General features: G+C 38.8%; 1 protein-coding gene across 7 annotated transcripts in view; it reads right to left on the minus strand.

Annotated features, from left to right (window-relative positions):
• Positions 1-21,983, minus strand: part of LOC148025588 (uncharacterized) — a 141,875-nt gene that overhangs the window by 39,993 nt on the left and 79,899 nt on the right. For 6 of the 7 annotated variants that reach the window (XR_015693125.1, XR_015693124.1, XM_087692800.1 and 3 more), the window contains 2 exons: positions 17,276-17,357; positions 17,115-17,171 (listed from right to left, as the gene is read on the minus strand). Coding sequence is in view for 5 of the 7 variants with exons in the window: in XM_087692800.1 (XP_087548926.1) it covers positions 17,115-17,171; positions 17,276-17,357 (139 nt within the window). In the remaining 2 variants the exon portion in view is untranslated. Of the gene's footprint in view, positions 1-17,114; positions 17,172-17,275; positions 17,358-17,890; positions 17,970-21,983 lie in introns of those variants that run through there. The other variant, XM_087692799.1, reaches the window with a different exon arrangement.

Raw genomic sequence — 21,983 nt, forward strand, 5'->3', positions numbered from 1 at the left:
ATATTGATCTTACCCATGAAAGGTGATTTTTTGTTCATAGAATCATAGAGAATTATAAAGCTTGTACCAAGTCTTTCCTACTAAATTGTACTGCAATTTTGTAACTCATGATATAATGAAATCATTTTGGTCCACAAACAACGATTTGTTATTCACATAATCATTGCAAAGCCTATACCATGTTTCTTTTAATAGTACTTATCAATGTGTATAATTCCATGTTTCTGATAGCAATACTTGTGAGCAAAAGGAAGATTCAAAATTATTTATACATGCATATTTATGGTCAGAAACTCACAAAAAAGGATCTCGAGAAGAGTATGCTTATCATGACTTTTACCCTTGCATATTTTTGTAGCTTGCTTGTTTACAACGGACGAAGATTTCATGGCTAAACAGAAATTTTTCAAAAGAAGATTTGGACAAAATTTTAGCTTTATGTTCGAAAGTCAAGGAATCTGACCACAAAGGTGACTTTATAAGGCGCAATGTGTGCCCTTAATCATTGGGTTTATCGTATAATATATCTCGACAATCTCTTATCCAAGCAAAGTGAAGAACAAGTACAAGATCAAAAAGAGCAAGCTAGACTACATTGACAAGAAAAGCTACAGTAAATGTGTTAGCATCACATAGTGGATCCCAAGTTAAAATATCTTAGGGGGATGAGAGACACAAGTAGATATTTATATAACAAAATATACTCTTTGAGTAGGAATTTCGGCCTCCACTCTTTCCTCATGAGACACCATAGGGCTCTCAACCTGTCGCTCAAAAAATCTACCCTATTCTTGCTCACTAGCAAAAGCACCACTTGAGCTCCTGAGAATGTAATCCATGAATTCAATGATTTCAGGGCATGCATCATATATCAAAAGGTAAAGTATGATAGGCAAAAGATGTTGGGCTTGTTGCAATCCTTGCCTATTCCAAATCAGCCTTGGCAAAGCCTTGCTATGGACTTTATTTTTTAGCTTCCTAAGACACCTACGCAAAATGATGGGATATGGACTATCATTTGCAGATTAAGCCAACAAGTCCATTTCATTCTGATGAGGAAGAAAATAAAGGCTAATCATATGGCATGATTATTTTTGTAGTACATCTTTAAGTATCATGGTATACTAGAGTCGATCATCAACGATCGAGACCCTCGAATGACCAATTTATTTTGGAAGGAATTGTTTGAGAATATAGATACTACACTGAAATTCTCATCACCCTTCCCAGTGTTTGATCTTTTGAGGTATGTTTCATACCACAGCACACAATGGAAGCAGTACTTACCATTGGTTGAGTTTACTTACGACAACACTACATAGTTCGGCAAAGCTCCATTTGAGGTGGTTGAGGGTAGCAAGAAGAACATGCATCGTATATCGAAAGGTAAAGTATGATAGGCAAAAGATGTTGGGCTTCTTGCAACCCTTGCCTATTAGCGATAGGCTTTAGCAAAGCCTTGCTATGGACTTTATTTTTTAGCTTCCTAAGACACCTACACAAAATGATGGGATATGGACTTTCATTTGCAAATCAAGCCAACAAGTCCATTTCATTTTGATGAGGAAGGAATAAAGGCTAATCATATGGCACCATTATTTTTGTAGTACATCTTTAAGTATCATGGTATGCCAGATTGAATCATCAACGATCGAGACCCTCAAATGACCAATTTATTTTGAAAGGAATTGTTTGAGAATATAGATACTACACTGAAATCATAGCAGCCAGAAACGTCAGAAACGTTTAGAAACGAAACGTCAAAAATATATTTTGTAAGTTTCTTTCAAGAGGGGGTAAAATAAGAAATGGGGGCTTTTTTATATATGGATTTTTAATAGTTTTAACTGGGGAAAGAGGTTCTAAACCTCTATGGAACTCTCTTGAACAAAGAATGCCTAATTGAGCTTGAGTGATAAGAGAGTCAATTGAGAATAATACATTATACGTTACATATCCATGATCCATTATTGACTTGTCACTTATGTCAAAGTTAGTCTTTGGACACGCTATACCATGGTTTAGAACTCAAAAATTATGATTCATACATATCATACAAATAAAATTGAAATTAACATGTAAATAGCCTATCTATAATATGGACTGAGTCAAGTTGCAACATCATGATTCTCATTTCAAAACAAACTGACAAAATGTCAAAATCAAGAATGAATCGTAATACATCATAAATAACTCATAAATGAGACTAAAGTCATATAATATTCAAATCTCAAGACAAGAATAGATACTAGATTGACAAAGTCCAATCACTAAATAAAATCACAAAAAAATTAGTCTCTCATCCAAAATCTTGAGCCCTCACGAGTCATTACACATCATCATCATCATGTTTTAACATTGCCCATTAGTTTTTGTCAAAAAAAACCACGTTTTGGGTTTCAACTTACCAAAAAAATAAAAAAAGTTAAAAATGCCCACGTTTTTTACTCTCAGAAATGTTTCGTACTTTAAGAAACGTTTCGTAATTTTCAAATTCAAAGAAACGTGTTTCTTAGATGCTATGGTTGAAATTCTCATCACCCTTCCATCTATAGACACATCACCATTCTGAGAAAGAAAATTCCACAGTGTTGGATCTTTTGAGGTATGTTTCAGACCACAATGCACAATGGGAACAGTACTTACCATTGGTTGAGTTTGCTTACAACAACACTACATAGTTTGGCAAAGCTCTATTTGAGGTAGTTGAGGGTGGCAAGAAGATACCACCTGTCTTGCAAAGTAAGGATAAGATCTTTGAGACCGATCGTTATACGGAAAACTCGGATGCAGCCTATGCAAAGATAAAGTATGCACTTCAGAGATCATAGGAAAAACAAAAGAAGGTAGCTAATCACCATAAACGTGCTTTGCAATTTGCAGAGGGCGATTATGTATTGCTATGTTTTGAAAATGCAAGGCTGAAAAAGATGAAAGGAAGAGAGAGGTTGTATTCAAAGTTAAGTATGAGATACTATAGGCCTTTCCAAGTATTGGAAAAGATCAACAATGTAGCACGTCGGCTGAAAGTATGTCCACATTGGCGAATACGCAATGCCTGTCATGTCAGTTTGTTGAGGCCCTTTTGTGGTGATGTACCAGAGGATGTATCTATTGAAATTCAGCTTGAGGTTGAGGAGCTAGATGAGATCTTGGTACCCAAGCAGATCTTGGCACCCAAGCAGATCTTCGCACATAAGGAAAGAAAGGTTTAGAGATAAAGTTTCCAAGAGATACTTGGTGAAGTTTCAAAACTGATCACCAATGGATGGAAGAGGATGACTTGGTAGACCATCCTCAATTCTTGCACCTTTACCTAGATGCCTTTCAATTATAGCCTCAGACTTAGTCAAGTTCAAGAGAGTAGGGGTCCGAAGCATTGCATGATGCTCAAGGGGGAGGTAATACTTCCACTACCAATTTCGGACAACACTTGTATATAGTGGATCTCGGATGTATTCAGCATGCATTCAAGGTACTGTGCTCACATTATGTTTGCCATGAGGTCACTAATTTTGTATGCTAGCCACTATGAGATATATACACATGAGTATGATTGTTACCATGGCTCTAACACTATACTTTTGCATCACTTTGGGATGAGTTCATGATCAGTTGAGCATGAGCTTTTGCCTCAGTTTTGGGATCAAATTATGATCAGTAGCTCAGTTTTTTATCAATTTGAGAACTGTTCATGGTCACTTTTGGGATTAGTTTTGGCATCAGTCACTAGTCAATTTTGCAATAAATTTGTGAGTAGTTTTGGGTCACATTTGCAACAGTTTGTGATCAGTTTTCAAATCAACAAGTGATCAGTTTATGCTCAATTTTCAATGGTTTACAGCTGGTTCCATGGACAATAGCTTGTTAGTAAATGTCACTGACAATTTCAGTCATGGTTTATGCTGAGAATATGCTTTAAAATGGTTGTGAAGTCAAAATAGTTGAGAAACGTAAGTTATGGATGCATCCAATGGGTTTCTAGCAACACTTCTAGACTGTTTCTCAATTTTGGCTAGAAATTTTTAGCAAGTTTGAGGTATATGGAATGGTTAGACAACAATGGCCAATGTTGTGACTATGGTACCTTATGGAATTCCAGTGCAATATGCTTTTGCTTTGGCACTATACAATGCAATCAAGGATAATTGCAAGGATTTCAAGGGGGAGGTCTGTTACGAGAACATGACGTTTTGATATGCTTTAATCTTGCCATAACATTTGATTAAGTTATTAATCAAATGTGCAAGGTTGTTTAGCACATGTGATGCACATGGCAATTATTTCATGGTAACAAGCCAAGGACCCGCAAGATGCAATGGGAGTCAAAGGCAAAAGTTTTGATAAGTCATGCCAACAGCGTTTTGATAGTCAGTCGGTGCTAATTTTGACCCTAGGACATTTGTTTAGCCAATAAGTCTCAGTGGTGACACTAGGGACTAACATTAATTAATTCATTAATGCCAATCTAAGAGCCAACAGAGGTTGGGGACCACTCCGGGTTGCAAATGGCCTAGTCAATTTAATTATGAATGGGCACATTTAATTTTGAGCAAGGTAAGAAAAGCTAAAATTACTTTTCAAAATTATTTAATTTTAAAAATTAATTTAATAGTTGGATAATGTTGAAAAATGGGTTTAGAAGGCTACCACTTAGCAAAATGCCCATGCAAACTAAGAAAACGTTTTATGGGTTGAATCTCAGCAATTCAATCAGTTTTTAGCTCGTGGGAGAGAAAGAGAAGGTAGTTGGTCAATCTACTTCTGCAAAAATCAGCATTGGATGCAAGCGACTGCGATCTAGGACCTTCCGAGGACAAGCAACAGCATGAAGACACATTCTCGCGGTTGGTAACAGCATTGTTGATCAAGCAACAACATTTTGGAGGTGCTTGGTAGTAGGTGATTGCATTAAATGCAAGCTCGAGCAAGCAACAAGTAAATATTAGAGTTTTCTCGCAAAGAAAATTAGATTTCTCTCTCATCTTTGTTTTCCTTCACCTTTCCAGCCCATTCTCAGGAGATCTGAGCTTATCTCAGCCATTTGGAGCACATCTCAACCAAATTTGGTAGACAACATGAGGATTTCTACTATAAAACCTAATTTACAACAATAATTAGGGTTTAGTAGTCACTTCAGGACCCATGCCATTAGGTAGTGTTATTGTCGAGGATTTTAGATGCCCAGCCATCCATTGTAAATTTGGGGCAGCATTTGGTCAATTGGGGTCTAATTAGAGTCAGCCCTAGGTAAAAATCAGGGTGCAAATTGCCTAATTTGTTTGTTGATTGTTGGAACAACAAAGGGCTTTCAAATTAGCTTAGGAGATTGTGGAATCTCGGCTTGTAATCAATCCATTGGCAATTGAAGTCAAAGAAATACCAAACGAAAAAAGTTTTGGGGCCAACAAGGTGTCCAATGTCCAAGATTATTAAGGTAAAGTGTGCATTTCAATTTATATTTATTTTCTAATTGTTGTAATTAAGTGTTTGATTAAGGAATTAAAACCCTCTCCAAGAAGAAAGGCTAGTTTCACTTAACCATAAAATTTAAAACTTGTTCTTTTAAACTTTAAGTTTTATACTTTACAATTTAGACTTGAGCATTTACAATCTTATGTGCATTGTGTAGGTGCATGTCGATACATTCAAGTTGACGAGCGACACTCTTCCGAGTTTACATCAAGAGGTCGATAAGCAAGAGGAGATGATCTTTGCAGAGCTCTATAGAGACCTTATAGCAACAAAGACTTGTGACACTCATTGTCAGTATGCTCGTGGGCGAGGTGTTTGAGTAGATGGCAGCAAGGGCATGGTCATTTGGTGCCCTTTAATATCGAGCGGTGGTTCGAGTGGCTTGCAAACATATGTAAGGCAAGGCTCTACTAGCTCCCATCTCGTACCTCATGATGACATTCACCCTGGCCTACACATCTAGTATCTAGGGAGCTATCATTTGATGATGATGGTAACCTCATCAATGAGAATGAGTATGAGAGTGTGTCATCATCCAATGCTGAGAAGTCATCTTGAGACTCTCTTGATGAGGACTCATATGGTTTTGATGATGCTGATGATGATGATGATGATAGTGATAGTGATGCCTCATCATAGATTCATAGGTCTCTCTTTTGTACCTACTATCATTGTATCCAGATTCCACTTGGTACTATGATTATTGATCCATTATCCATGTATGTACTAGACCCTAGTTATATTGCATGTTGCACCCATCACATGCAACCGTGAGGGCCGCCCTCATGTATTCATCTTATTTTGTAATGAAATGACTATTTCCACTTTAAACATGTATTCTATCATATAATAGTTTTTAGTTTTTTTTAAATCAATTTTTTTTTTTCATACTAATATCGAACCGTACCTTATAAAATCATAAGGTACCATTTAGTACCATATTTTATCATACCGTGCTGTATCATACCTTTCATATCTAACAACTACGAGTCTAATTTGTAAACTGTAGCAAAATGTAGCATGCCAAAATAGCCCAAAGAGCAACTACAAGACTGCAAGTCCAAATATAATCCCAACATGGCACAACCACCAAGTGTCACACTGTCATCAATGCTCATATACATGTGTCATGATAGGCAAACTAAATCAAAGATCATCATGATCTAAGGAACCTCCTATTGGTCCTGAAGTGCCAGACTCATGATCATGTGTACCGTAAACTACTGCATCTTCCTTCACATCAACATGTGTCTCCTCTTCTTATCGCATCTTCCAATCTATGAATGGATCAAGCTTTATTGTCATACTATTACATAATATCCTTAAATTGTCACTAACAAATACCAAATTATTTGCTCTCTCCACACCAAGACAATTTCTTTTCTTTGAAGCAATGTCAGCGTATATTCTCCACAATTGCTCCAAACAATAGAAGCTAACTGACTCAAAATACAAATTGGCTAGCTACTACAACTTGGGACCATCCAAACCATAGTTCTCTCACCACAAAGCTTGCCCCAATCTTGCAACGATACTTCTATGTATCCCACAACTAAAAGAACTGCGAAAGGTTGTCTAACATGAAAGCTAGTCTCTGATCTTTCATCTAGTACCATGATCCGGCACTAGACAAAACGATATAAGTCTCCATGCATCCATAACCTCAGTGTCATTCTCCTAACCCTTGCCCTGGAACTCAAGATCCACAACAAATGCAATTGCATCCATGGGTGAGCTATAGGAGTTCCACCTCGTCACAACTAAATGGTGTATCATCTGGTGCCAACTTCTATAACTTTTCATTCAGCCTAGCCTCCTATACCTTGCCAATGCAAGATTACATAGCATCCATAACTCTCAATAAATGCATAATAGGTGATATCATAGCATCTATCCACTTTACATCATTCCAAAAATCTTGAGTCATTTGTTTTCTTTTGAGTGTAAGATATCTATCAAAGTATCTGTCAACGCTGATGAGATAAACTTATCACTAAGAAATAACTGCCTCAAGGTACATAATCAAAGCTAATCAATCAGAAGTCCACGAGCTCATGGCTATATTGGATAGAAATATCCAAGCTTGGCACCATCTGATCCCAACAATTCGTAGTGACCCTGTGCTTTTAGTCTTTCTCTCTCCTCATTCCCTACCAACATCAAATCCAAATTCCAAAGCTGTCTTTTCTGATGCGTTCGACTCTCGAAGGCTACTTTGTTGCATTTCAAGATCCATTCAAAGTACAACACTCTCCAACTCATTACCTCTACCTTGGTCCTTGAGACACAAGAGCTCAAGGTTCAATATTCATTCATTGCAGTGTGTTTGTTGCATGAGCACTATATTTTTAGTAGACATTCACTTCAATATTCTCTATGTTCATTGTCTCTACGTTACCCTAACCCTAACTATGTTCTATAAGTTTGTGCTTTGTCGTACGATTGGTTTTGTGTTTTCTATATTTAGAGCATTTTTTCACATGTTATCAAGCCAAGTTCTCTTTGAGATACCTAAGACTTTGATCAGAATGCTTATCTGTAGAAACAAGAACAACAAAACGATCACATGACTTCAAACACTTCCACACCACATCATCATTTCCCACTTCCACACCAATCACAAGTCCTTCTAGGCTCCCACCCATCCCACCCTTATCTTCCACTGCACCTTCCTTTCAACCTCCATTAAGTGCACCATATGTTCCACCACACACTACCTTGGGAGGCTCCGCACACTTAGGCATAGCCTTTAGGACACCTTACACCTATCCGAGCAATGTACACGTGATGGATGAAGGGCAAGAGAGGAAGAACTCAAGTAGTGTGCGTCAATCGAGGTGTATTCAATAGTGCAATGAAGAGAGAGGAAAGAGTCAAGAGATGGGTGTGTACCAATGTGGTATAGACAAAGAAGAAAAGAATGTATTTATACTTAGGATACGGTACACTTACACCCGCAAGGGTGTGTTCAAAATATACAAGTAAATATATATACGAGAGTAGCAAAAGGGCCTTTACACCCAACAACCTCCCACCTAAAGGTCCTAAGCAAACCTTTTGTTCGACATATTATTAATAATGCCCACAATCCTAGCTTTCTCCTCTGCATTGGACACCTTGTCAAGATTAGGGTTGAATCCCACTGATGGATTGCACAAGCGCTCGATTGTTCTTCTATATCTACATTCCTTGAAAGGACCCCACATCAATACATCATTCAATGTACCACCATTGAATAAGGGGAAGACTGTAACCCAAGGGGACTCAAAAGTGAAGGCAATGCATCACACAATCGATGCATTGACCTTTTACATTCCACGCTCCACTTGAAACTGTTGTAACTTGGCCTTATTAGAGCCCTTGTACATTTTCGCACAAAATTTCAAATTTAAAGGAAAATAATTGATATTATTTTATTGTGGATTCCACACACTACCTGAAGGAGCCTTCACCGATGTCTTTACCTGGCTTGATTGCATCAAAAGGAATGCATATTGTTGGCGCACATTGGTGATTCTTCAATGTCCACCACATAGCTCTTACCCCCAACAGATCATCTTGCTGTCTTATGGAACCGAGACTAGGACTTGCACCTATTGTAGTCTTTAAACGCTTTCGCAGAGAGGAGGCACCGAATAAGTCCTTTGCCCACTTTGAACGTGCAACCTCCTCTCTCCACTTTGTGTTTCATGAGGCCAACTTTTCATTTGATACAAATGATGATACTAACTCCCTAAGATCTTCAAGCATCTTAGGTTCGTTTTCGAGTAATGTGCGACAAAGATGCAAGTTCTTCTCAGGATCAATGACTGCATCAATAACTAAGTGTGAAAGCCCTTGTTGCTACAACAAGGCACACATAGCTTGATCTTAGTCAGTGTGACTAGACCATCATCTAGAACCTATCTAATAAAATGATACCACACATCAATATGTTTGGTAAGTGCATGAAACATGGCATTCTTAGCCAGGCATATAGCACTCTGGCTATCACATCCAAGTACAGGTGTTTTGGTGGGCAGCCCAAAATCCTTGACCAAACGACCAAGCCAAACAACTTCCTTTGAAGCTTTAATGACTGAAATATGTTCAGTCTCAGTGGTAGAAAGTACTACTATCTTTTACAATCTAGAGCACCAAGAAATGGCCCCACCAACCAAAGTAAATATTTACCCACTAGTAGACTTGCGAGTATCCAAGTCACCTGCCATGTCAGCATCACAATACCCCTACAAATTTAACGTACCCTTTCCATAGCAAATGCATTTTCTGTGTGCCTTTAAGGTACCGAAAGATACATTTCACTGCTTCCCTATGTGTTTTTCTAGGATCTGACATAAACCTGCTCACAACTCCCACTGCATGAGCAATGTCAAGTCTAGTAGCAACCATAGCATACATGAGTGACCCATAAACTAAAGCATAAGGAACACCCTTCATAGAGCTGGCTACCTTATCATCTTTTTGGCAATTTGCTTTGCTAGGTTTAAGGTATGGTGATAAAGGAATACCAAGTGGCTTAGCATTTGCCATAGAAAAGCAATCAAGCACTTGCCAATGTACTTTTCTTGTGAGAGAAATAAGAGCTGTTGCTCTCTATCTCTTGTCACACGCATGCCCAAAATGTGTTCAGTTGCACCCAAGTCCTTCATGGAAAAGGAAGGATTCAGCTATCTTTTCAGTGCATTAACTTGGCTTTTATGCATATCAGCAATAAGCATATCATTCACATAAAGCACAAGTATTATAAGCCTTCCATTGTCAGCCTTCTTTATATATAAGCAATGAATTGCATTGCTTCTATTAAACCCATGTGAGAGCATAAAAGCATCAAATTTTTTATACCATTGTCTAGGAGCCTGTTTTAAACCATACAAGCTTCTCTTAAGCCTACACACCAAGTGCTCCTTTCCTAGCATAACAAAGCCTTCTGGCTGTTTCATATACAGCTCTTCTTCTAAATCACCATGCAGAAATGCAATTCTAACATCCATCTGATCAAGTTCAAGATCCATAGATCCTACGATAGCAAATAATACCCGAAGAGTGGTCATTTTGACAACAAGTGAAAAGACTTCCTGAAAGTCAATCCCCTCTTTTTGTGTAGAGCCCTTAGCCACAAGCCTAGCTTTGCATTTGGGTTTGCCATCCATACACTTGATTTTATAGACGCATTTGTTAGAAATAGCTTTCCTATCTTTGGGCAATGGAACCAAATCCTAAGTATCATTCTGATACAATGACTTCACTTCTTCCTGCATAGCTAGCTCTCACTTTTTCTTTAACTCACATGATAATGCCTATTTATATGTGAGCAGCTCACCCCCTCATCTATGAGTAAAATGCAGTCCATGGAGGAATCAAACCTCTATATAGATCTCCTGATACATGTAGACCTTCTCACCCAATGATCTATGTTATCAGGTACTAGATCCACATCCAAAGGAATGCCAATGACCTCATTATTTGGCTGCTGAATTGCATTTTCAGGTTGCTGTAATACATTTTCAGGCTGCTATAATTCATTTTCAGCATACTGATTTTGTTGCCCAAGTTGATTTTCAATATCCCTTTGCTTCCCATTGTCATCTGGCTCAATAATGATACGCTGATTATCAAAACCAGCATCAAATGAAGCTAAATTTTCAATGGTTGATAGCTGTTCAAGTAGCTGATCATGCTGAAATTTCACTTTCTTTTTGTCCAAATCACTAGATGTGGCATTTTTCAACAGCTTTGACTCATTGAATACCAATCAGCTACGTAATACCTTTTTCATGCTTAGAACCCAAACTCTATAACCCATTTCACCTTCATCTCCATAACCCATGAAGATGCCCCTATGGGATTTCATGTCAAGTTTGGTTCTCCTATCAACACATACATGGACATAGCATTCATAGCCAAAGACCCTTAAGTGATCATATGAAGTAAGTTTGCCAAACCAAACCTCTTCACAGATGCCACTTTCAATTGCACGATGTGGAGATCGGTTGCAAATATGCATTGTGGTTTTAACTGCCTCTCCCCAAAATTGCCGAAGATTAGTTATGGACAACATGTACCAAAATTTCTTACATAAAATGTGATTCATTCGCTCAGTCAGACCATTAGAAGATGGATTATAAGGATCTGTAAGCTCCCGTTTAATCCCATTGACATCACAAAACTTAGTGAATTCTTTAGATACATACTCTCCCCCATTGTCGATTCTTATGCATTTTAACTTTAAACCCTTTTGAGTACTAATAAATGCGTAAAACCTTTTAAAGTTGTCCAATGCCTCACTTTTCTGCTTAAGCAAGTAAATCCATAGCTTTCTAGGATGGTTATTAATAAAAGACATAAAATAACAGAAACCACTATGAGTTTTTATTGGCATGATACATACATCAAAATTGACTAAATCCAAAATACATGTCTTCCTAGAGACTCCATGAGAGTATGAACTCTTTACATGTTTTCCCAAAACACGGTCATCACAAAAGTCAAGCTTTGAGTTTTTCACATCAAATCTTCCAAGTGAAGAAACTGTCTGTAAACCCTTTTGGCTCATGTGTCCAAGACGCTTGTGCCATAACTCCATGTGTGACTACACTTCTGCAATTGCAACAAACTTTCCAAGAAGTGCCTTGCAATAAAGATAATATAGAGTTTTCTTTTTACCGCCTCTAGTAACTAGCATGGATCCTTTCTGTATCTTCCGCATTCCACCACTAAAGGTAGCAAAGTAATCCCTGCTGTCTAGCTACCCAACAAAAAGCAAGCTCTTCTTAATGCCAAGTACATACTGAACATCATGAAGAATCGATTCCTGACCATTTTCAAAAGCTAGATATATGGTGTCCATTCCTTCAATATCACATGCATGGTTATTCCCTAGGTAACCTTTCCCAAGGTTACCTTCTGCATAAGAAAAACAACACTTCAAAGATGGAGTTACATGAAATAAAGCACCACTGTCAAAAATCCACGATTGTGACAAATCATCATGAGCAAACAACAAGGTATCTATCACATCTCTTTTTGTGATATACATGCCTCCCATTGTCCTAGTATGTGGATCTAAAGATACAACTAGCAAATCAGCATCTTTATCTTCTTCTATCTCCTCAATAACAACATTAGATACCACATTTTCCTTTTCTGTTTCTTTAGAGGTAAAGCTGCCATCCTTCTCATTCTTTTGTCTTTTACATTTGCTTGCTTCTTACGTTCTTGCTCCCTTTTATAGTACATGCAATCGAGCTTTTTATGCCCTTTGCATCTACACTAATAGCAAGTGACATCTTGGTGTTTTTCCTTGCTTGTGCTGCGATATTTGTTCTTATTTGCAGCATTTGATCTCTTTTTAATTCGTCCTCTTACATTGTGGGCTAATCCACTGTTTTTCCCACTTGCTTTGCATCTAATCTCCCCATTGAGAATAGAACTACGCACACCGTCAAATGTCAAGTTAGGGTTGTTGCTCAATGATACAACCAATGCTTCCCATGAATCTAGCAAAGTCATGAGCAAGAAAATAGCCCTCAGCTTAGGATCAAAAACCGGCAAGCACGCATTCTGTAACCGACTCATCAAGCTTTAAGTTGACTAACTTTTGCATAAGATGGAACTGATTGACAAGGGTTATTGAAGTGGGAGCTCACACTCGACCGCCAAGACCCACGGACCGCTTATTGTTTCAAGTGTTTCAAGCAAGCTCTAATGGCTCTTTCACCTACCCAACACACTTCTGATCCTATGAGTGTAGTGGGCTTACCTTGATGCCCAAATGAGTAGCCTCCTCTCTCAAGCACTCCAATAGCTCCACGATCCGTGATGCGAGCTCAAGCAAGCGCAACCCTCTACCTTCAAGCTCCATCCACCATAGCCGCATACGCAAGACGAGAGAAGAGAAGAGAAGAAAAAAAGAGAGGAGAAGATTGAGAGCTTCTCCACCATGGTCCTTTACCCTCACACTCTCACACTCCCTCTCTCAAGCACAAGCATAAACACAAGTAAGAGAAAGAGAATTAAAAAAAAGGAGAGCTACTTCTACCACACACCAAGAATGAGCTTCTCATTCCCTTTGTGAGTTTATATACAAGCCCTAAATTCTTTGGACACCCATCCCCTTTTTTACATGATCGAGTGTCTTGCCAAGGTCCTATTTTCCTATTCCCTTCTATTTACCTTATCCCTTCACCTATGCCCATCTAGATTTTACAATTTGCACAAGAGGGAGCCTTTTATAAAATTTTAGGAACATCTTTCATTTAAAAATGTGACTTCCGTCTTTTGCATTTTTCTGAGGTTACCTTTGCGCCTTTTTCCTTTTCTCCTTCTTGTTGACTTCATTGGGTCCGTATTTCAGAATTTTCTTGGATTTATTTTTGCTTTTCCTTTTTATTGTCCTGCACTAGGGTTAACAGTTGTATTCTCATACGTAGCCTTGAGTTTCTCCCAAACTACATGAGTAATGTAAGTCCCTTGATATCAACTAAGATATCATCTGTGACAACCCTTTTTAATGTAAGTAATGGCTTTCTTATTCATATTAGCCCAATCCTCATCTAGCAAAGCAACAGGCTTATATTTTAATAAAGCATCATCACAATCCTTCAGAAAAAGTATACCAAGCATACGATCTTTCCAAAGATCAAAGCCATTGCCATCAAATTTACGATTCTCAAAAAGATTCTTTGTGTTAGATGTAGATGCACTGCCAGCCATCTTCAACAATAAATGACTATAGTAAAATGCTGAATACTTTCACCCAATGGGTTGCTGAATATAACAACAAGTACACACACTTGTACTTCCAAAGGTGTCTAGGAAGAATTTTGCTGCAATTTCAGTCCCAAGAGCTGATTATAGCATGTACATGAATCAAATCTGATACATATGCATAAATGACAGCTCCCACTTCAATAATACATCACCATAATCCCCAATTGCAATAACCCAAGTGTTGTATGTACCATTGTTTCATTGCATAATGAGCATTCAGCAATACATGTACCAAGAGAAGCTACCCTTTTACAACATTTAATACATCCCAAGCCCAAATTTCTCCCACTTTGCAATGAATCTGCTGTAATTTCATCGTCAAAGCACAAATCGGCTCAAAATGCATCACTAATGCGAAAAACCCAAAAATTTTGCAATAAATCTACCCTAATTGCATTAATTCATCATCCCAAGTATCAAATACAAGCAAATGTTGCAGAAATTTCAAAATTTCTGCAAAACCCCCAAATTTTGGGGTCCAAATGTGCACAATACAAATCACAGTGAAATTGGCTCAACTTAGCAAAATTTCACTTGTATAAGAAAAGCCCCAACATTTTTGAAGCAAATGTGCACAATGTCTGCAATTTCTAGGTTAAATGTCACTGTTCTGCATAACCGGCATGAAATCTGGGAAAAGCCCCAAATTTTCACACATAAATCTGCACATATCTGAGCACTGTGCTTATGCGCACAAACCCTTGTCAACGAGAAAGGGGCTTGCTTGCTGAAAATAATTTTAAAATGTCAAAAAAAGGCTGAAAAAGTGTCAAAGAGCCAGGCCGTTGACCTGTCAACTGCCTACAAGCTGTCACTAGCTGAGACACTAGCCCAAGGTGCTGCATTTGGTCGCCACTAACCTGTTTGTGCCACTACTGTCGTAGGCCTATTCGTCACCTTCCTGCCTGTTGCAGACCTATTTGTCGCCTATCATCCTATTGCCTACCCCCTGCGTGTCGCTTGCAAACCTATTGGTCACCTGGTGCCGACAACCTGTACCAAGACTATAGAGGCAATGGTTATCTTACCAAGGGAGTCCAAGTGGTCACCCCAGCAAGGCAAGGGCATCAGACAAGGGTGCACATCAACTGCCCAATGGCCTACCAAGGTCTGGAAAGGCAGATGGAACCACAATGAACTCTTTTTTTTGTTGGTTTGATAAAGGAAGGTGGCAGTCAATTGGCCACTAGGCAGCCACTGTGCACCCTTTGTCTGATGCTCTGGCTGCTTTGGAGTGGGATGCCTTCAAGTAAAAATGCATAAAAACCAACAACACTTAAAAGTTTGGGTTGGCCTTCCTTTCTAGCTCAATTTTTGGGCCTGAGAGAGGGTGTTGAGCTAACATAAGCATTACATGCTGAATTAGCCACTTAAACCCCAGAAATACTTAATTAATCAAAATCCTAAAATGGTACACAATTCGAGAGAGTTTTAAAATGATGCATGGTACGAGTCCCAAACTTTCTATAAATAGGCAAGCTGCCCTCCATTCAGCCAAATCTCGTTTTTGCAAGTTTCAAGTCGTGGAGGAAATCTCAGTTCAAGTTGCCCCTGCTAATTGCATCCATCTGGCTCCTATTTTCAATCTCCAACTTTTTCATCCAAATACATTTGCTGCCAAGCGTCTTCCCCAACTGTCTATAGTCACCATCAGTGTTGCATTTGTATCATCAGAGCCATCAAGAGCAATCAGCTTCAACCAGGAGCTATCTTCATCACTTGCAAAGCTTGCATTTGATCTTCTCTCTCCTCCTACAACTGCTCTGCACTATCGCCCTTTATCCTACTACTTGCGTTTGCACTCCTCTTTAGTTGCTCAATTTTTCTTTCTCCTCAGGTACTTGCATTTTTAGTCTTTCTCTCTCCTCATTGCCCATCTACATCAGATCTCCAACTTCCAAAGCTATGTTTGCTGGTGTTCAAATCTCGGAGGCTACAATGCTACGTTTCAAGATCCGTTCAGAGTATGACATACTCTCCAGCTCATTACCTCTACCTTGGTCCTTGAGACACAAGAATTCAAGGTTTAATATTCATTCACTACATAGTATGTTTGCTCCATGAGCACTGTATTTTCAATAGACTTTCATTGCATAGTGTGTTTGTTGCATGAGCAATGTATTTTCAATAGACATTCACTTCAGTATTCTCAATGTCCATTGTCTCTAAGTTACCCTAACCCTAATTGTGTTCTACCAATGCTTTGTCATACAATTGGTTTTGTGTTTTTTGTGTTTAGAGCATTTCTTCACATGAATGTCCTATGATATCTTAATATATTTTTGGAAATTAGAGGATCCTATATATGTTACACCTTTAGCCCACAATACAATGTTTTGATGTTTTAGAGTCTAGAACAGCAAGCCTGAGATTCATTTATCCTTCGCCTAATGTTGGAAACCAAGAACATCAGCTGACTATCACAGTTATACCAAGCACACAAGTTATGCAAGTCCCAATGAGCCTATGGGAGTTACTACCTGAGCAGCCCTTGACCATGAACTACCTACCAGCATTGAATCCATAATATGATCCACAAACATCAAATCAAGTCCAAATCCTCTGATTAATATGATGTTGAATGTTTCACAAATCAAGGTGCCAGATCGGGGACTTGAGGACTGCTTGATTCATATATCTAACTCTTGCACCCCATGGTCTTCTAATATATTTAGGGACTATATATTTCAGCATCTTTTGGAAGCTATTTTCAATAGGACAATATTCTTTCATGACAAAACAAACTGTGCATTTAAATGTACCATTGAAAGTCCATAGAGACACAAACTTTAGTGGGCATTAAAATGTTTCCCCTTCTTTTGAGTTTGTCATTAAAATTGAGGAACCATAGTGCACCTAAAACTTACCCAGAGTATTAAGACTTGAAAGTCGATCTAGCTGGCAAATTGATTTGATTTGATTGTCTGAGTAAGAGAAAAAGTTTGCAAAGTGTTTTCATAAGATTATTTGTGAGCTAAAATTTGCCTTTCCTTCTACTCTCTCTCTTCTTCAGGAAGGAAAAACTTACCATTTAAAATGAGTGCCCGCAGCTGCACTAGACTGCTGACATCATCCATGGAGGTAATCTTATTTCTACTGCCATTTAGTACCTTTACAAATACCCCAAAAAAGCATAAGGCAACAGTGAGTTACAGTGAAGAAAAGCAGTTACACGTGCCCAAATGATACATGCACAACATAGCACGCACACTGACAGCATCTCAACATTGGAAAATCATTTTAGAAATGTGATTTTTGGTTATTTAAATCATATTTCATATATATTGCTCAAGACAAGTTGGAATATTCAAGAAAGAACTTTTTTTTTTACTATGAAGATATGACTTTAATTCAGATTGTTAAATTTGTTGTTCAAAGAACATTGTATAACCATAAATGACAAAAGGCCTATGGCATGAAGACTCAAGAGTCGAGACTGAAGACTGAAGTAAATTGGAGTTAGGTAAGATATCATATATAATATATAGGTTGTACTGTACTAGAAGTGATAATGATCTAGAAAGAAAAGCTAAACTACTGAAAATGTATGATGTAGAAACCGATGCTAAACTGCTGAAAATGTACTACAAGGCTCAAAGCCTTAGTGTTGACCTGATGCTCATGAGGGCCAACAAATGGTGCATCCTCCATTTGAACATCATTTTGATTTTCTTCTTCTTGCTACATATCCCATTCTATGAAAGGATCCCGATCTCACATTTCTGTGACAACATATGTAAATTGGCACTAACAAAGACAAGGTCATTGTCCTTTTCCATGCCAAGGTAAATGTAGCTAAAAGCTTCAGAAATGAGAGGTTTCATACAGGTTTTATACATACAAAACCATTTCTGACAAGTTATGAAAAGGCAAGAAACAAGTTTTGTATAACATAGAGTAAATAAGCAAACGTTTGCATGCAATATAACTTGAAATATGTCAGTAAATTATGATTCGTATCAGAGATATTCTATCATACTAAATAGATAAAAGAAAAGCCGAGTCCCTTCCCACATATAGAAGTTTACGTGCAATATAAATTGAAACATATCACTCAATTATGATTCATATTAAGAAAAGTCCACCATACTACGTTGATAAAAGAAAAGCTAAGTTGTGTCCTAACTTTTGGACATTTTAGCCATTTAACCTTTTTGCCTTCAGTAAGTTAGGTTTCTTCTTCCTTTCAAAATTCAAGTGTTTGAAATGCATTTCATAAGTATGGAATGGTTACATACAAAACATTTTGTATCTTTCATACTATATGAAATGAACTTCTATTCAACATTGACCAAGCTGTTCTCTCTTCTTTGAGGCAATGTGAGGATAAGTGCTCCCACAATTGCTCCAAGCAAGAGTAGCTAACAGCCTAACTAAGAATATGAATTGCATATTGCTACAACTCGAGGTCATCACACCCGAATCTTCCCACTACAAAGCAGCCCCAACCTTATAACACTCCTATGTATCAACATCCATATGACAAGAAAAGCATCAGCAGAGAGAAATATGGTCTCTAATTTTGTTTCTACCATCTCTATCAGGTACTAGTCAATCCAAAACAAAGTTTCTAGGAAGCACCCCCTCTTTGTCACTCGCTATGGAACTCACGATACAAAACATAAACTGTAATATGCAATGGAAAACTACAGGAGTTCCACCTTACCCACCACAAATCATGTATATCCCCTTGGAGGGAAGTGACTTTGCTCCTTGCTAGCTGGTTGGGTCTTATTGTTGTTCTTTCCACCCCCTCACTTGGGGTGGAAACAAGGTCCCCCCTCTGAAAATGGCAAAGGGAATTTCTTGTAAACCTACTTAAACAATCTTGTGAAATGCAAAAGTTGGCATTCAAATTCATAAATGGTGGTCAAGTAGGGCTGTAAGGTGATTTGCTGCATAAAACGATGTCCTTGCGGGGCAGCCTGTATAAACAAAGTGACTTGATCCTCGTTTAACTTTGTTAGGCAAGTGATGGTGAACTCAATGAATAATCACCAATGCTCTACCAGCTTTATTGTTAGGCAATCCCTCTCAATGATCTTAAACTCTTGGGGCTCATGGTCAAAGCTGATACATCGGGTACAATTGCAAGCCGCATACAGTGGTTGACTAAATGTGCCCAACACTCAAATGCAAGGTCAAAATGTTGTAATTGTGAGTGAAACTCACGTATAAGACTAAAAAGAAATGCTTTGAATAGAGATAGAGATGTCAGAGTGTATGATAGACAGAGTGAACTATAGAACTCAAGATAAGATAACTCAGACTAATATTGAATGAATGTATGAGTAAAATTGTATGCTAGGTAAGATACAATGGGCCTCAAACCTCTGTGTCTCAAGGGACAGGAGATCAGGTGAGCTAGAACAGGAGTTAGGAGACACGGATGACAGCTCCAAGACTCTATCATGCTCTGAACAAATCTGAGATGTAGTCAGCATTCTGATGATGTCAGAGTGGAGGCAGCAGAAGTGTAGTCAGCCCAGACTGCTGAAAATGCGGATTTGGCTGAGCAATGATGATATCAACTGATCAGTATAGCAGAGGAGACTGGGCAGAAGCAGGGCAGCCTGCCTCACAGCAACACACAGGGGCAGCAGGTGTGAAACTGACCCTTCCTGAAGCAAAACACAAGGTTGGAACAGTGGCCAACTGCAGTAGGAGTGTTTGACAAGTGTTGGGGACGGCCATGAACAGCAGCAAAACCAGGTAAAGTAGGTGTAGACAGGCTGCTGAATGATCCCGAACAATTGGCAGCAACTCAGAGACAAAAATGCAGGTGGTAGGTGATCAGAAAACAGATCATCTGGCTGAGAAAGGGTGAAATGGAGCTGGGTGAGGTGAAAAGAATGATGTTAATGCTGAGAGGACTTCCTGAATCAGGGTGCCAGGCTGGAGGACTACATGGACAATTCAGGCAGCACTCAAAGAAGCACAACAAACTAAGGTATCCACTGGAGAGGGGTGTAGACAGCAATGGGCTTGGAGAGGATTGATGGTAAGCTGGCCAGAATGAATGGAATAAGGGATAGGATGCACTCACATAGGCTCCTATTTATGGAGGATTTGGGGTGCAATTGACCTACCACCAAAAATAAGCCATGTAATAATAATATCATAAGCATTAACGTGGTTTTGAGGCTGGTTTAAGGAGACTTAATGATGGGTTGATGAAAACCCTAAAATTAGAGACCACTGGCTCAACAGAGACCCCACATAAGCTCAACAATAGCTACGGTGTTTTTGCTCTTTCAAGAGCAGACGACCTTATATGTGGACCTCCAGTAGGGGTTGCAACCCTTGAATAAGTTGGGGTTTAAACCCTAAATCAGGTCACACAAATATATAGGGATCCAAAACATGACGTATAAAATTTGACCAAGTTGTGAAGTTCAACCCTTTGATGAAAGAAGTCTTGTCAATAAAGGCATGCTTGGTTGTAACAAATGAATGGAAGGTTGTGTCAAGCGTTGAATAGGTGGATGGCATCGAATAGACTAGCGGTTGACTAGGTATGGCATGCAACACCAAAGTGCATAATATAGTGCCTCTAGGTGTTTGCTAAAAAGGTGTGTGGCCAGTGTGACGTGCATGTGGTGAAAAGGTGTGGGGCTTCCTACACTTCTGATCCACCTCTTGCATCATCTTCAGCTTATCATTCCACTGACCAAGTCTACAACCACAGGGAGATGCACATTAGTTAAAGATCTATGTTGGTGCAAGAACAATACCCTCAATTGAAAGAGGACACATTGATTTGGGAACCATGAGCTATCCATGTCATCCATTCAATCAAATTTGGTGCAAGATATGTATGAATCATGATACAAATTTTGCTAGTTCTTCTTTTGTTTCTCTTTCTATAGTGCAAGTGATGGGTGCAAGTAAACATGTAGACCCAAATCCATACCAATATATGATTGCACAAGGAGTTTAATATAGAAGTAGAAGGTTAGGTAGTATGTCTATGTCACATGCTCAACCCAATCATTTTTCTTTCGGTGCCTCATCATTGCTTAATCAAAATCAACCTTCATAATTTCAAGTCTCACCCATCCCACCCATTTCACAGATTAGATGTTTTTCCACTGCATACATGCACTCAACTTTCCACAATTCAACATATTGGGGGATACTATTCCATTAGCCATGTGTTTCAATCTATTCCTCATCTAGGTGGTGGTGCAGCAACAATGGTGGGAGTTCCCCTCCTAACCAAGAACCAATGGCAACTTACAAGCAAGGGTATCCCACTTGTGCATATCAAGCAAGGGTATCAAGCCCCTCCAATCCCTCCAGTCACTTAAGTGACCATATAGCTTGCTCATATGTCAATGCTCTGTGGAGGAAGCAAAATGCAGTCCTCCAAGTAGGGGGATGTTGGAGAAGACACCAGGTGATGAAGGACAGCAGTAGAGGGAGAGAAATGCAGTCCTCAAAAGCTGTAAGTGATGAAGAAGATGCAAAAACATATCTAGAATGATGGGTGCTATCAAGGGGACTGTTGGGCAACCAACTGGAGGAGAAAACGCAAAAGGGGCAGCACATCAAATCCACCAAACAAAGAAATGCAGGCTATTGAAATGAAGACAACTATTGTATGAGAGGGTTGATGAGCTGGGTGGCTGTCCCAGACCAGCAGCAGCAAAATACAAATGTAGCAGCTCCTAGAGATGACACCTGCTGGTTAGAAGCATTAAGGGAAGAAAAACACAGCCTAAGGAGTGATGGCA

The sequence above is a fragment of the Lygodium microphyllum genome, chromosome 14 (assembly GCF_053477565.2).
Source record: "Lygodium microphyllum isolate KBCC chromosome 14, Lygodium_microphyllum_v1.1.10, whole genome shotgun sequence".
In the NCBI taxonomy this organism is placed as follows: domain Eukaryota; kingdom Viridiplantae; phylum Streptophyta; class Polypodiopsida; order Schizaeales; family Lygodiaceae; genus Lygodium; species Lygodium microphyllum.